The following is a 16,472-nucleotide window of genomic DNA, read 5'->3' as shown; positions in this document are numbered from 1 at the left end:
TCTATAGTTTACTCTTGAGTAAAATGTTGGAAACCTTGCATGTTCTATGTACACAAACATGGCCTACAAAAGACAAGAATGTTGGATTTCATGGAATTTTTCGTTGTTTTAGGACATTTCTTTAAAAAAATCGCTAAAACCGCCAACAATTCGCATTTTATGCCAAATTCACATTATTTCGAATGGGCGAAAAATGTGTCCAGACATCATCACTGCACATTCCTAAACATAACTTCGCAGCACTTACCATTTTTAGCAGTTCTCGCGTTTGTGAAAAATCAATGTCCTACTAATTGGAAATTACTTTCTGGCCACACCTCGTATAAATCAGTAGATGGAAAGTGAAAATTTAGCAGGGCTGGCAGAGAAAAGTCAATTATTGAAGAAAGTGATTTGCTTTTATGATTGAATGATTCGAGTATATATGATATTCAAATATTTACGTATCTATTATTAGTATTTTATTTCATAATATTGGACATTAACCTTACTCAGTGAGAGATTAATGACCATCTCTCATGAGTTTAAACAGACAGGAATTTACAGTGTTGCAGTAAATTTGAGGTTGGGAGCATGCATGCACTTGCCAATTTTTATAACGTTCACTAATGCAGTTTATGTTTCACTTTTTCGTGATAGTATTCAATATATATTCCATTTGGTTGGATTCTTCTTGATATCTAAGAATAGTGCAATGTCATTGTAAACGTATGTTAACTTGTGCAAAACCAGTAATACGTCAGAATGATGAAAGAAAACCTTCGTAAGCACTGCTACATTAAATAAGGTGAAGTGAGACAGAAGAGTAATAAAATTCCAGCAGCATATTTGCAGTCTAAAGCACTTCTTGTTTATGCATTCGATTTTTGTTGCATGTTGCAGTCCATGCAATTTCTGTCGCATGTTGTAATGAGATACTTTGCCGGGTGGCGATATTCGACAAAAATCGTATGTATCAATGGAACCTATTTGTTTCCATGTTCCTTCAGTTTGCCCAACAAAATGCCTTACTATGACGTCCGACAACTATCGGACGGTGCCACCCGCTGTTACGAGGGTCACTATTTATATTTTGAGCCTAACAATGAAAAAACAGGAATTTGGCATTGAAAACTGCTTTATTGTTTTTCGAAGTATTCTCCTTTATGGTCAATACACTTTTGCATTCGTTCGAACCATTTGTCAAAGCAGTTTTTCTAATCTTCTTGAGAAACCTCCATAATATGGTTTTGAAAGCATCAACGGCATCTTCCGCCGACGAAAATCGTTGTCCACGCAATTTATTCTTGACATTCGGGAACAAGAAGTCATTGGGTGCCAAATCAGGACTGTACGGCGGATGACCCATCAATTCGATTTTTTGACTGTTCATAAAGTCGGTTGTTAGACGAGATGTGTGACAGCTGGCATTGTCTTGATGAAGAATGATCCGACGGCGTTTGTTTGTTTTCTGTATTTGACCGAAGACCTCTGGCAAACAAATTGTTGTGTACCATTCAGAGTTGACCGTTCTACGTTCCTCTAAAGGCACAGTTGCCACATGACCAGTTTTCCCGAAAAAACAGGCGACCATTTGTTTCGATGTGCTTCGAGCGCGAACAACTTTTGTTGGATTGGGTTCATCTTGAAACACCCATACAGTCGACTGCTGTTTACGTTCCGGCTCATATGCATATATCCATGATTCGTCACCTGTTACAATCTTATATACGTCTTTTGAAGCACCACGATTGTATTTATTGAGCATTTGTTTGCACCAATTGACGCGAGCGTCTTTTTGAGTTTTTGTCAAATTGTGTGGGATCCAACGAGAACATACCTTTCTCACAGATAAATGATCATGTAATATTTTATATATGCTGGTGGAACTAATGCCTATGGTTGCCTCAATTTCACAGTATGTCACATGACGATCTTGCAGTATTAGGTTTTGCACAGCATCAATGTTTTCTTGAACAACAACTGATTTTGGACGACCTTCGCGAATCTCGTCGGTGAGCGAATGGCGGCCACGATTAAATTCGTTATACCAGCGTTTCACAGTGGCAAAGGATGGGGCTTCATCGCCAAATATGGAAGTAAGTTGATCGATGCACCCTTGTCTTGATAATACACGTCGAAAATCGTAAAAAAAATCATCGCACGAAAATGTTCACGAGTTAATTCCATTTTATTGTTGTCGCGCAATCTCCAAGGCAACACATAAACAACACAAATGAAGCTATTGACAAAACATTTGAAGTACGTTATGGTCAATAATGCCAGACGATTCCGTGCAAACGTCAAATCGTGCCTAACTTCAATCAGTGTTGCCAAGGCTCAAAATATAAATAGTGACCCTCGTATCCCCTCCATCTGTTGACAAGTCCCCTTACGACTCCTATACGGACAAGAAAAAAAAATGATAATTCAATGCATTTTCCACGTAATATTTAGAGGTAAGGTCGTACTCGCCCGATGATAAAATATGGTATCATGGTGCTGATTACGAAATGAATGTGCTTTTTGGACCTATACTCTTATGTTTGGGTGGAAACTCTGACAGGTCTGGAGCAAGCCTGGGAAATTCATATTGATGACCAACCTCCCCCTTCTCTGCAACATATCCATGCCACATTTCCGAACAGAGTTTCACATTTTGGCTCATTATTCAACTTGTATGGCACCCAGGAACATGAAATACTCTATGTGATCAGAAGTATCCGGACACCCACCTCAAAATAAAGTACAAGTTTGAGCAACCCTCCATTGGGAACACTGACAGTCAATACAGTGTGGGCCCAACCTTAGCCTTGATGACAGCGTTCACTCTCACAGGCATACTTTCAATCAAGTGCCGAAAGGTTTCCTGAGGAATGGCAGCCCATTCCTCGCAAAGCGCCAAAATGAGAAGAGGTATTGATGTGGACCGGTGTGGACTAGCACGAAGTCTGCATTCCAAAACATCCCAGAGATGTTCTATGGGTTTCAAATCAGGACTCTGCTCAGGCCAGTCCATTAGTGGGACGTTGTTGTCGTCAAACAACTCCCCCACAAGCCCTGCAGTATGGACGGGTGCTCGGTCGTGTTGAAAGACACAATGGTCATCCCCGAACTGGTCTTCGACGGTAGGTAGCATGAAAGCTGTTAAAATGTTAACGTAAGCTTGTGCCGTGACATTGCCATGTAAAGCAACAAGGGGGCCAAGCCCCCTCCAGGAGAAACATGACCACACTGTAACCCTGCCACCTCCGAATTTCACTGTCGGCACTATACAGGCTGGTAGATGTCGTTCACCAGGATTCGCCACACCCACACCCTACCATCGGATCGCCACATTGAGTACTGTGATTCATCACTCCACACAATGGTTTTCCACTATTCTATGGTCCAGTTTCGACGCTCCTTGCACCACACGAGGCGGCCTTTTTGGATTTGTCTGTGTGATGTTTGACTTATGGGCAGCTGCTTGGCCATGGAAACCAAGTTGCCGCACCTTGCCCCAAACAGTAATGGTGCTCGGAGTAGATCCTGATGCAGTTCGGAATTCCTGTGTGATGGTGGCGATGGATGATTGACGATAATGCTGTACGACCCTCTTTAACACTCGATGGTCTCTGGAGGTCAACATGGGAGGTTGGCCTGCACGCTTTTGGATTGTACACATCGCTTCACTATAACATTGGAAACAGTGGACAGAGGGATGTTTAGGAGGGTGGAAATCTTACACACAGACTTCCTACACAAGTGGCACCCAACCAACTGACCACGTTGAAAGTCTGCGAGTTCCTCAGACCACCCCATACTGCTGTCTCACACTGTCTGTAGACTACTGAGTTCGCTGACTATGTGTTCCACGCGGTAGATGGCAGTACTGTGTCGCCCTCTATGATAAACATACGTTTCGCAGTGTGTCCGGATACTTTTGATCACATAGAGTATGTTTCAATCTCTTTGGAAACGTCAATTCTTTGAAGAGAATACTAAGGTTTGCACCTTCTCCCCAAAATAGCAGCAGAAGAGGGGGCAAACTCGAGATTTTTTTTTTTTTCATGGAAATTCGGTGGTCGCGCCCCCAAACCCCCCTTCCTCGGTTCGGCATTCTGAATTATACACGGTTGCATGCTATGATGATCTAGCTGCAAAACAAAACTTATCCGAAGTAGATTGCTCCTATAGTGCCCGAGTTATAACAATTTTCCTCCAAAAATGCAAATTACCTATTTTTTGTAAAAAAATAATTAAAAAACCACATTTTGGCTTATTATTCAACTTGTATGGCACCCAAGAACACGAAACATGTTACGTTCTCTGCAGAAATGTCCATTCTTTGAAAAGAACACTAAAGTTCGCGCCTTCTTCCCAAATAGCGGCGAAGAGGGGGCAAACTCCAGATTCTTATGGTTTCTTCATTGAAATTCGGGGGATCCCAAACCCCCTTTCCTCGGTTCAGCGTTCTAAATTGTACACGGTTGCATGCTCTGATGTTTTAGCTGCAAATTAAAACTTATCCGAAGTAGATTGCTCGCATACTGCCCGAGTTATAACAATTTTCTGAGCAATATGCAAATTACCTATTTTTAGTAAAAAAAACAGTGTTTCACATTTTGGCTTATGGCACCCAAGAACATGAAATATGTTTCATTCTCTTTGGAAACGTCCATTCTTTGAAGAGAATACTAAATTTCGCGCCATCTCCCCAAAATAGCAGGGGAAGTAGGGGCAAACTCCAAATTTTTGTTTTTTCCATTGAAATTCGGGGGTCGTGCCCCCAACCCCCCTTGCTCAGTCCGGCGTTCTGCATTGTACACGGTTGCATGCTATGATGTATTATCTGAAAAACAAAAGTTATCTGAAGTAGATTGCTCCCATAGTGCCCGAGTTATAACAATTTTCCTCCAAAAATGCAAGTTACATATTTTTCGTAAAAATTAAAAATCACATTTTGACTTATTATTCTACTTGTATGGCACCCAAGAACATGAACCATGTTTCATTCTCTTGAGAAATGTCCATTCTTTGAAAAGAATACTAAAGTTCGCGCCTTCTTCCCAAAATAGTGGGAGAAGAGGGGGCAAACTTCAGATTTTTGTTTTTTTTCTATTGAAATTCAGGGGTCGCGCCCCCCAAACCCCCTTCCTCGGTCCGGCGTTCTGAACTGTACACGGTTGCATGCGCTGATGTTTTAGCTGCAAAACAAAACTTATCCGAAGTAGATTGCTCCCATAGTGCCCGAGTTATAACAATTTTCTGTTCCCGTGCAGAGTTCCATAACGATATCTTTAAATTAAATAAATAAAAAAAAATAAAGAAAGTCAATGAAGACGAAATTCCCTGACATTTCCCTGACTATTTTTGACACCTCAAATTCCCTGACTTTTCCCGGTTTTCCAGGTTTTCCAGGTCTGTCGCCACCCTGGTTACTCATTTTAATTACATTGTAAGAACAGTTATGGCACACTCATCTTGTGCATGTTTCTTCATATTGCTCTCTGTTAAAATTATAATACATTTTTCAAACTAGTGCAGTTTGAAGCCATCATGCACGTGCGTTGTCTGCAAGCAGCAGACGATTCTCACCTAACAAACCAGCCTCCTGGCCCATGCGTTTGGTAAATCTTGTTCTTGCACGAAACACACGGAATGCGACTTTTGGGACAGCATAATGAACCTCACGAAATGCATGGAAGCACTTATGGGACAGCCAGTTACCATAACTCGTTTAATGTGTTCAACTCGCGTGGCTTTCGGGAAGGACCCCTTATTGTGGCGATTTCTACCTGCAGAGTTTTACGTTTCCATCTTCAGTTCCAGAGGAAATCATATGTATTGATTGTTTCCAACCAAGATGATGAAATTTGCATCGAGCTGACAATTCACAGTTGTTTAAACTTGTTAAATTTCGTATTTACACTACAAATGTAATGAATATTAATAGGTCTTTGATTGACTGATTCCAATCTATACCAATATTGACGCGTGAAAATTGTAAAGATTAAAAGTTGTTGAAAAAATTGATTAATGTCAGGTGTAAGTATTCCATTACAATTGTATGCATCAATTTACCAAGAGTTTGGTTTAAAATATTCAAGAATTACATCAGAATATCAAAATGTATGTTATAAAGTAAAGTGCTCGCCTGTACCTAGCACCACGCAATTTTTTCTCCATAAGGAATACATGGGACTCTGTACATACTTATTCATCATATATTTTACTGATTGTATTTAGCTTAATAATTAACTTAACAAAAAACCACTTCCACTTGCAACATGGGGACAAAATTCATACTCTCTTGAACATTTTTTTTTCAGTGCATTGTCCATTCCAACAATATTGAAATAAATACACATCTGTTGCGAAACTGTCACTCTTCACCTTAAACTAGTCTGCTAGATTCTGAAATACTAACAAAGTCACTTTTAATTGATTGAAAGCCTGCAACAGATGCAACAGCTTATTCACTCTGTTTGTACAACAAACCAGAGAGATCCATTTGACTTCGGCCTCCGAGCTCCAGGTCGGCCTTCAGCTACTTGTGACCAGCAATTCATTTAATTTTTCTATGCGGTACAATTTCATACTTTCTGCGGCAATATAACATATATCAAAATAGCCACAATCACTTACTTCTTAACCCAGCCGCACTCCTGCAAAGAATTCCTGTTGCAATCTCTGCGACCGGGGTTCAGGACTTCCACGTGAAATGTCGGCATGGGGCTGCTTCGTTCCGAGGCCCTCTCAATGCTCCCCGTGGACACTTTCCCGGCACTGCTCTTACTAGTCACACTTTGGTTGGAGGGAATTCTGGGGATAAAAAATTATTACATGGGGACAGTTACGAATAATATCAGCAAACAGTCTGCTTCATTTAAAATGGGAAAGGTTTGGATTTCTAAATGAGCAACGTTGGTTTAAAGCCAATTCATTTACAAAACAGTGATAATCCCACGCCCCTGAATTTGTCTATTCATTTTGGTGACTTACCCTGACCAATCACAAACAACTGGTTAATTCTCTGTACCCTCTCAAGAAAGTGAAATACTTTACATTCCTCGTTAAGAGAGACAACTTGAAAACAACAACTTGGGAGTCTTGCCTGAGCAAAATTCAAAACATTAATGATACTTGAGATGTTGTAACAAGCATTGACAGTATTTATAAACTTACCAGGACAAATAATGGACAGACTGAAATTCAAGATTACTCATTCTAAAATATCTCCATAATTAATTGATTGATTTGATTTATTTTAATTCGCTTTTCTGCCACCTTTGGTTATCGCGAAGATGAGGATGATATGATGAAATAACAAATGACACTAATGTCTAGGCCAGGATTTAAACCCGAGACACCTGGTGCCGTAGCGAGCTGTGCTAACCACATCACCATGAGTGTTTCGTGTATCATGCAATATCAACAATTGCAAGGGACACGTGAGATAAGCGAAATCCACGAACAAATGTAAGCATGATGTGTTTGCTGCCTCATTTCGAACACATAAGACTGTAATGTTATTACAATTTATTTATTAGAAAATTGTGAACTAACGCTATTGCGAATCGAGTTAGTTATAAAAAGCAGGCAAATCTCTATACTGAAAAGAAACAAAAATCTCCGGCAGATGAATATTCTTGAGCCACTACGGTGACTGAGTACGTTTAGTGATCCAACACATGATCTCTCTACCAAATGTTCCGGACACGAGTTCCGACCTGGACAAAGTTGTCAGTGGATCTTTTGTCCTCATATTTACTATTTTCCTGAAAGTGCAGCAAAATGTCGTACAATGAGAAGAATAGAAATTCACAAGAATTATGCCGGAAATTCATCTAGATGTCAGAATCTCGCTAGTTTGCTACAAAACGTTGTTTCCAGGGTGAACTAAAAGTTGACATTTTGCTGCCTTTCAAAAATGTTACTCTTACATTTCAACGTTGATATCAAGTTGTTACAAGGACTGATAAATATGTACAATTTGTGATGTGTACTCAATGGTTTCCTTTTGATTATTTTTTTTCCACGTTCGATGATAAGAATGCAAAACAAAAACACAAAATGAGAAAACTAATTCCCACATATGTAAAGAGTGTAAATTACGAGGATTTTTCTTGATGTATGTACCAATATCAAACGATATCGTGAAGTGCAGAAAAAAACAGTACAGGCAGTATGGACCGAACTCAATGTAATTCCTTTCAATGAAATATTAATTTCTTCCTAGAACTTCTTTAATAGAGCATTCAAGATGTGTTTGAGTGTAGAGAGAGAGAGTTTTTAATTCTCATGTTCCTAGTATTGCAAATAATCGTTGGAATTTTCTTGAAACCCACTTTTAAAACACATAACTTGTCTCACATGCATATCAGTTGTCGCTAAAATTTAGAGGTTGCCACTGTTCTAAAATAAGTATTGTAATGTTGGTTAATTGTGACCTTGGCCTCATAATGCTTTGCTCTGTGTTTCTTACGTGGGCGCTGTAGACACCAACCCCGAAGGTTTCTTCGTATTGTGGATGACGTTGATTTCCCCTCTCTCACGTGTCCCTTTCAGTGTTTGATATTGCATGATACACAAAACACTCCGTGGTGATGTGGTTAGCACAGCTCGCTACAGCGCCAGATGTCTCGGGTTTAAATCCTGGCCTAGACATTGGTGTCATTTGTTATTTCATCATATCATCCTCATCTTCACTATTAGCCAAAGGTGGCAGATAAGCAAATTAAAATAAACCAAATAAATCAATCAATTATGGAGATATTTTAGAATGAGTAATCTTGGATTTCAGTCTGCCCATTATTTGTCTTCGTAAGTTTATAAATACTGTCAATGCTTGTTACAACATATCAAGTATCATTAATGTTTTGAATTTTGCTCAGGCAAGACTCCCAAGTTGTTGTTTTCAAGTCGTCGTCTCTTAATGAGGAACGCTAGTGGCAACCCTGCTATGCGGCCCTGGTAGTTATGTCAGAGCAAGCATTTGCTGTGTTGGGTTGCATACGTACAGGATAGATTTTAAGCGCTTATAGCACAGAAACTAAGTGCTTTTGAGGTAAACTTTATAGGGAAAAGTTATTTGTTTTTATGTCTACCAGCACCCAAGCGTTGTTGAAAGAGTTTTGCGACACCCTGTGTGTGTGCTTATATATATATAGGTAATATGTACTATGTAATATAAACTAGGGGTATGGGGACTTCTTGGACACCCTGTAGTGTAGCAAGTAGCAAAACCTTTCTCCACAAATACTTATGGTCATTTACCATTGATAAATCAACATGCTAGTGTATGGTGGTGCGATTAAACTAATGAAGTAGTATGAATAAAGTCCAGCACCTGTTCAGTATTCAAGTTTTTGTTCAAACTCCACCACAAACCATTAGCCCATTCCCAATTAGTCTTTTGTCGATTGTTATTCTCAAAGCTGGATGGATCAAGTACATGCAATAACTATTCCCATACCTTATCCTTTGGTTTTCTTTCTTCCTTGGGAAGGTACCTCCTTCGTATCCATGATATGGTGTAACTGTTATGATGTCTTCATTTCCCCTGTATCCGGGATGGGAATGAGCTGGCAACACTGGTCGTGGTTTTGGATAATGCAGCTCAACTGACGGTGAGTGTGAGTGATTGAAAGACTGAAAGGAAAAGGCCAATCTCGTTAAACAAACTTCAAACGTTCGTCCTGCATCAAGATCATGAAATCATATATCAAATTTGCATACAGTCCTACCAGTAAGAGAAAAGCCAGGGACAACTTGTAAATTAAAGTGGACAGTCATTTGTATGCTTCTCTCCCAGTCACTTGTCCCATGTTGGCATATTTGCAATTTCCCACTCTTGATTCATCATCAAAAAATAAAAAAACATTAAAGAGGTTTTCTCAGGCAATCAGCCAGGTGATTTCTGGATGGGTTTTCGAGAGCTAACGTCTGGGTTTCCAAGAGCTAGAGAGCTAACGTCACTCTCATCTTCAGGGATTAAAGTGCAGAGATAAGTCAGGGTGAAGTTATATGTACTTGGTGTGGGAGAGGTCCCGTGTAGGTGTACATTTCTGCTTTCACTGTGTACACTCCTGTTCTCATAAAGTGGGACAGTTTACAAGGTTGGACAGTTGTAGTACAGCTGACCGCACAAGATGATCCCGACAGAAGTGAAGTGACGTAGTGGCAGGCAACTCCACTATCAGGGTGGGGGGAGTTCACCCTGCATCAGAAACACACTGGTCTCTTTGTATCAGGTGAAGTGCAGCAAGTCACTGCAATATATTTTCTTTGAGCTTCTTTGATATACAGGCTAAATAATGTACACAGGATAAGCAATACAAAAATATTCTGTACACTAAAGGTAGAAAAATCTTGGGCACCCAGTCGCCATGGCACCTAAATTTTTTATTTTAATTCTGAAAATTTCTTTCTTTAATTTTGAGTTCACTAATGGAAATGGAAGGACAGAAATTAACTGAGATGTACACACTCTGACAGCTACACCACAACTGATCCAGATGGACAAAGAAGCATAGGAGAGCAGGAATAAACAAGTCACTGAAGGAAAGGGATAACTCACCAGATACCACCTTCAAATTTTGACTAAACCTTCAGTAGATGTGTACCAATATGTGTAAAATTTTTGAAAATTTCGTTTTTTGGAAATTTTAAAATAAAATTTTGAAAACACTTTCAAAATTTGTTTTTCGCAAAAAAAAAAAAATGTATATCAAATGAAAGCCCTCTTCATAAGCTTTAAAATAAGACCATGTCCAGCCCTGTAGTTGAAACAGGTCTCTTGCAAATTGTATTTCAAGTTTCAACGGTGAGCGGTTTTTGGGAAATTTTGTCAATTTTCAAATTTCAATAACTCGCGAACCGTCAACATAAAAAAACAAAAACATTTTCTATATTTCAGATGACAAACATGTATACCAAAATTTAGCCAAATCCATGACATCATGACACTGTTTGATTTGACATGGAATTACCCAACAGATATCGAATAACTTGAAATCTGGATACCCAATATCCGAATCTTGTGGCCATTCCTAGTTTAAAGTTGAATCTAAACCATTATGTACATTCACTTGCTATCAAACCCAGGAGACACAAGAGCTGGTTGAAAGCCACAGTTCCAGAGACTCGTCTCAAAAGCTAGAAAACAGCAAGAGATGGAACCACGAAAAGCCACTTGCCATGCCTTGACCTCCCGAAAGGGATGCAGCGAGTTGATGTACACATTTTAATAAGTTAATGTTACATAAAAATCCCAAGCAATATTTAAAAAAGCTGCACACATACCTGTGGTGATGGACTGTAGGGTGGCTCAAACGAGTACGACCTGGCATCTGGTGATGATAAAATTGACTCCCCACTGTGAGAGGAAGGCAAGTGCGTCGGTGATGAATATCTCGGTGATGCTGCAGCCGACTGGGATGAAGTGTGCGGATGAGGGTGCGGGTGGGCCATCGTGAACGGCGTGAAAGGGTAATGAGGGAAAGACAACGGCGACCTAATCAATGATGGATGCACACTTGTTGGCGATCCGTAGAGCTGCGACTGTATCTGACTATGAGATGGAACGCGATCCACCGGTATCGATTTCGATGAATACGAAGGAACATTAAGTGATGACATTTGTAGAGAATCGATCGGGCTCATGTTACTTTCACTATCACTTTGGGAGTACTTGCTGCCTTTCTTCTTAACATAATATTCGAGCACTTCTTTCCCAATGTTGCCAGACTTCACGGAGAAGTCTATGCTCGTGTCGCACGGGACCAACATGCTTAATCTGTCCCTTCCGTGGTCCAGATCACCGTTTGACTTCCTGTCCATGCTTAGATCCCTGACCGGAGAGGGACTGAACGATTTATGACTAGATATCAACTGCCCTGATTTGGTACAATGCACAACAGTGTTGCCATCTAAAGATTTATAGAGGGAACATGGAACTTTCCTGTCTTGCGAGACTTGATACGCCAGGTCTGCATCTTTGTCCAGATGATTACACATACTATCTGGTGGATACTTGGGAGGATTAGTTAGCAACACTGATAATGGTAGTCTTTCTTTATGTTTCCTTGGATGAAGAATTGTTCCTGTGGCATGTTCGATGACTGGCCCGGTTCTGCATTTCGGCCAAGTTCCGCCGTTCTTCTCCATTTCCTTCTCTCGTCGCTTGCTTCTTTTCACAGCACTACCACCCGGTCTGTGGTAGCTTTCTATAACGGAATCCAATTCTGCTATAGCATCATATTGCTCCTGATCGAACGAGGCAGGGGAGAAATTTCTGTGTCTTTTCTTCTCATCCCCCCTGTCCCTGTTTCTTTCTTTACTGTGCCTGCGACCTCGCACTATGTCTATTTTCTCCCTGATCAGCTCCCAAGCACCCGTAGGTGCATTACCACTTTTCTCGCTGCTCCCAGACTTGCTAACTTTGTACACTGCACGCTCGCCACTTCCAAACGCGTTACCCACGTACTTCCTCTCGGAAACACTGTCTTCCGTCTGGGCTGCACTGTTCGAAAGGTATCTTGAGTCTTCTTCAGTTTGAGCTGCACTGCTGACCAGTTTCCGACAGTCCATTCGTGGATCGTCTTTGCATCCTACGTGCGTGTTATTGCTGCCCTTTTCATCTTCCGTGGTTATGTTGTGACCACTCGAACTAGAGCTGAGGGGGGCACTTGGCGATCCCATTCCTTTCAGAGTTGTAATTGTAAGAAAATCACCAGGCTCGTCGAGCACCATCATAGCTTCCCGAGCATTCTGCCCATCCATCATTTTGCTGTTAACCTGCAAATTACAAAAAAATCAATTAGTTATCTGCAAAGGTTATATACAGTATATAAGTTCAAAGAAAAATAGGTACTATACTGAATAACAACGTGATATCGATACTTTATGACACAAACTAATAATAAAACATATTTGATCATTTGTTGTTTCATTTAGAGATGTGAAGTGTATCAAGACATTGCAGGAATAAATTTACAGCCACCTAAAGACAGTTCAAGACTAGGAACGTGCAATTAGAATGGAACTTTCTAAAAATAATATTTCATGCAATAAGTGTAAATTTTGAACCAAGTTTGGGATTTTATTTACATTTATAACACCAAAATGAAATGTTCATCACATATACGTTTCTCTGTTTGATTTGATGTTTTAAGTCCACTTTATGCACAGTAAGGCTAATCAGGACTGGAACCTACAGTTTAAAGTGGGATCTGAACCACTTGTGCCTCCACCGGGTATTGAACCTGGGGCCCCTTGATTACAAGGCAAAGACGCTACCACTACGCCATCGGGGAGGCCCCCACGTTTCTCTATGTATAAGGGCTATGAGATATTTATATGAACATTTATAAATATGTAATTTGAACAACTTCAAATTGTTACAATGGCTAGTAATGGCATGGTTTAAATTAGGATAACATCAACCCAGGTCTTAATATACATGGAAGTATATACATATAATGAACAAAGGAAAGCAAAGGAACCAGAAATGTGAAAAACTAAAAAAAAAATGGAAGGCAACACTTACCACACAAAATGAAAATATCTAAATTTCATTTTGTGTGGTGAGGGTTTCCTTACATTAACGAAAAAAGAAAAAAAGAATAAAACTTCATAAACTTTTCACAAATGTAGAACTAAGAGTACATTTAATAGCATTAAATGTTAAAATATTGTAAGCAAAAGTTATTTCAATTGGAATTGTACCTTAATTGCAACAAAAGAAACATGCAACAGCCAGACTAATAATTTAATTAGATGAAGAAATATGAAAATTTTAAAAATAATAATAAATTATCATTTTTTGCTGAAACATGTAACAATATACCATTTTGATTTCAACATGTAAACAAAAATCATTTCTCCAAACTTTAATTTTTAAAACAATGTCATTGACAGACAAAAAGTCAAAACATACAAGACAATGAAAAGACAAAACGAAGCATGAAGGACCCGGAAAAAATTTAAATGACTGGTTAAATAATAAAAAAAAATTACAATGACACTGACAACAAAGTGTAATAACCATTAATAGTCCTTTTGAAATATTTCTAGCTCTACTGAAAAACTACTGCAAAACAAATAATATAGGCAAAAGGAAAAATTCACAATAATGTACAATTTTTTTAAAAAAGCACAATACACTTCAAACACTCACGATAAACCTTGGATCTACAACAAGACATGTGACCAACATGCCAAGCACGTTTCTACAAAATCAAACTTATTATTATTTTCATTGTATTTTAGTAATGTGTTCATATAAGGCATTAGTTCTTTATGTATAATAAATAAAATTATTTTTAGTTCTTCCTCCTCTCCAAAATCATACTACCAGTGTGGCTACTCTAGAAGCCTGATAAAATTCAAGTATAATTCCCTATTTTTAAGGGAACATTCCAAAAATTCAAGGGTACAAGCAGATATTTTCTCTATTTCAACTTTACGTATTACTGCCTCTAACCCCCCCCGACACAAATATATTAACAAAATAAAGGATCTGTGTGATTTCAACAATCCTATTTACGAAAAACTTAATTCTACATGGAATTCAAACTCAAATTTACCTAATGAACTTCAAGATATCTTGCAATAATCTTCTATCTGTTCTGCAAAGAACACTAACAAAGTAAACGGATTGAAGTTTGTTTTATTTTCCATGCAGCTTTCTCTTCCTTCCTATATACAAATAAAAGCTAAACTATGAAAAACTTGTCTCAGGGCATTTATAAATATGTACAAATTCAATGGGATTTGGATTAATAAAAGTTGTAATTTTTCACGTCTACGGAGAAAACTGCACGCAGCATGCATGCATATTTCCCAGTGAGTAGCCAGGCCGACTACTTAACAAAGAAAATTCTGGGTTTTAACAATCCTACTGAAAGTAAATAAGAGTCATTGCAAGCCAGAAGTGTCCATGATATATAATATGTTGAATACAATGTATATCTTACATAAGCATTGCAGATCTAGGACATGGCACAAAAACGTGTCAATATGTACTATTTGCAGTAAAAGCAATAAATTATGCCTTGATCAGCATTTTAATGTTTAATTATACATTACAGAAATGTTCCTCAATTGTTTTGGTCACGTTTCAGGAGTTGCTGTAACTGTAGGACTGGTCCTGTTGTCACCATATGATAAACTTTTGTTGCAATTCTTGTCTGTAATTTTACAAGCTCCCCTTGTAGGTCAAAAAATGGTATTACATTTAGGTAGGGATGGGCCGATATGAAATTTTAGCCGATACCGATAAAGTACCGATATAAAATTTACCGATACTGATAACCGATATTCTACCAATCCGATATAAAATTAGAAATGGTGCCTGAAGAACCTGAAAGGTTCATCGATCTCCTTAATAAATGTGGGTTTCGAGGTGACTGCTGTGCAAAAGAAGTTGAATACTTAGATAATTACTTTTTTAGAAAGTAGGGCATCGAGATTATCCATAAAAATTACAACAAAATGGCAGAATTTTGCACTAAATTATAAGATATTTATCGATATATCGGATCGGTAAAATAATCGGTAATTTTACCAATAAACCGATACGCCTATATCTGCCGATACCGTACCGATTAATTAGTCCCATCCCTACTTCTAGGTCACTGATATTACTTATTATCTGTAATAAATATAATGTTTTCATCATCAACTGGTTACACAGAAACAGAGTTTCCATAATATGCAAACTTTAAAACATATTTTCTAAATCGCTGCCAAAACTGTTCAGGTGGAAAGTAAAGTGCTAAAAGATATACACAAAAGAAAATTGCACGTGCAAAAGATTAAAACAAGGAAAGGGGAAGCACTTTGTGAGGAGACCAACTGCGTAATGCTATACTCACGCTTAGCACTCTGTCCCCAACAGCCAAATTCCCCTCCTTGGCTGCTAAAGATCCGGGGTTGATCTTGCATATGTAAATACCAGTCTCTAAAGTGAGCCCGTGTTCAGAGTTCGTATTTAACTGCAACTGAATGAGACCACACCAAATAGTTATACTTACAATTTATCTATACACGTCCTTACACCAGTTATGCTGAGACAGACAGGAAAAATTGATTTATTCATTTTACTTTTCTTTTCTTCCACCTTTGGCTAAGACAAGGATGAATGATGAAATTGATGAAGGGGACACTCACAAAGAACGCCCATGCCGGGATTCTTTAGCACCTGGGACCCCTGGAATTGTAGCATGCTGTGATTGGTTGATTGATTTGGTGTTTTGAGTGTGTTTTAAGTCCACTTTATGCACAGTAAGGCTAATCGGGACTGGACCTACAGTTTAAAGTGGGATCTGAACCACCATGTGCCTCCACCGGGTATCGAACCCAGGATCCCTTGATTACAAGGCAACGACGCTACCACTGCGCCATCGGGGAGGCACAGTAGCGTGATGCGCTAACCACTCTGCCACATAGGTCGCCACGGCAACCCCCCCTCCTAAACATATTACAGTACTATTATGAGGAAGTTC

General features: G+C 39.0%; 1 protein-coding gene across 7 annotated transcripts in view; it reads right to left on the bottom strand.

Moving 5' to 3' along the window:
- The window catches only part of Dlg5 (MAGUK family member discs large 5), a 95,826-nt gene that overhangs the window by 29,656 nt on the left and 49,698 nt on the right, over positions 1–16,472 (bottom strand). For 6 of the 7 annotated variants that reach the window (XM_083142063.1, XM_083142062.1, XM_083142064.1 and 3 more), the window contains 4 exons: positions 15,843–15,968; positions 11,269–12,762; positions 9,440–9,615; positions 6,610–6,786 (listed from right to left, as the gene is read on the bottom strand). In XM_083142063.1, coding sequence (XP_082998189.1) covers positions 6,610–6,786; positions 9,440–9,615; positions 11,269–12,762; positions 15,843–15,968 — 1,973 coding nt within the window. The remainder of the gene's footprint in view (positions 1–6,609; positions 6,787–9,439; positions 9,616–11,268; positions 12,763–15,842; positions 15,969–16,472) is intronic. The other variant, XM_083142066.1, reaches the window with a different exon arrangement.

The sequence above is a fragment of the Lepisma saccharinum genome, chromosome 20 (assembly GCF_977018435.1).
Source record: "Lepisma saccharinum chromosome 20, izLepSacc3.1, whole genome shotgun sequence".
NCBI classification, from domain to species: domain Eukaryota; kingdom Metazoa; phylum Arthropoda; class Insecta; order Zygentoma; family Lepismatidae; genus Lepisma; species Lepisma saccharinum.
Note: the sequence above shows the minus strand (reverse complement) of the source record. Positions and strands in the feature narration are given on the sequence as shown.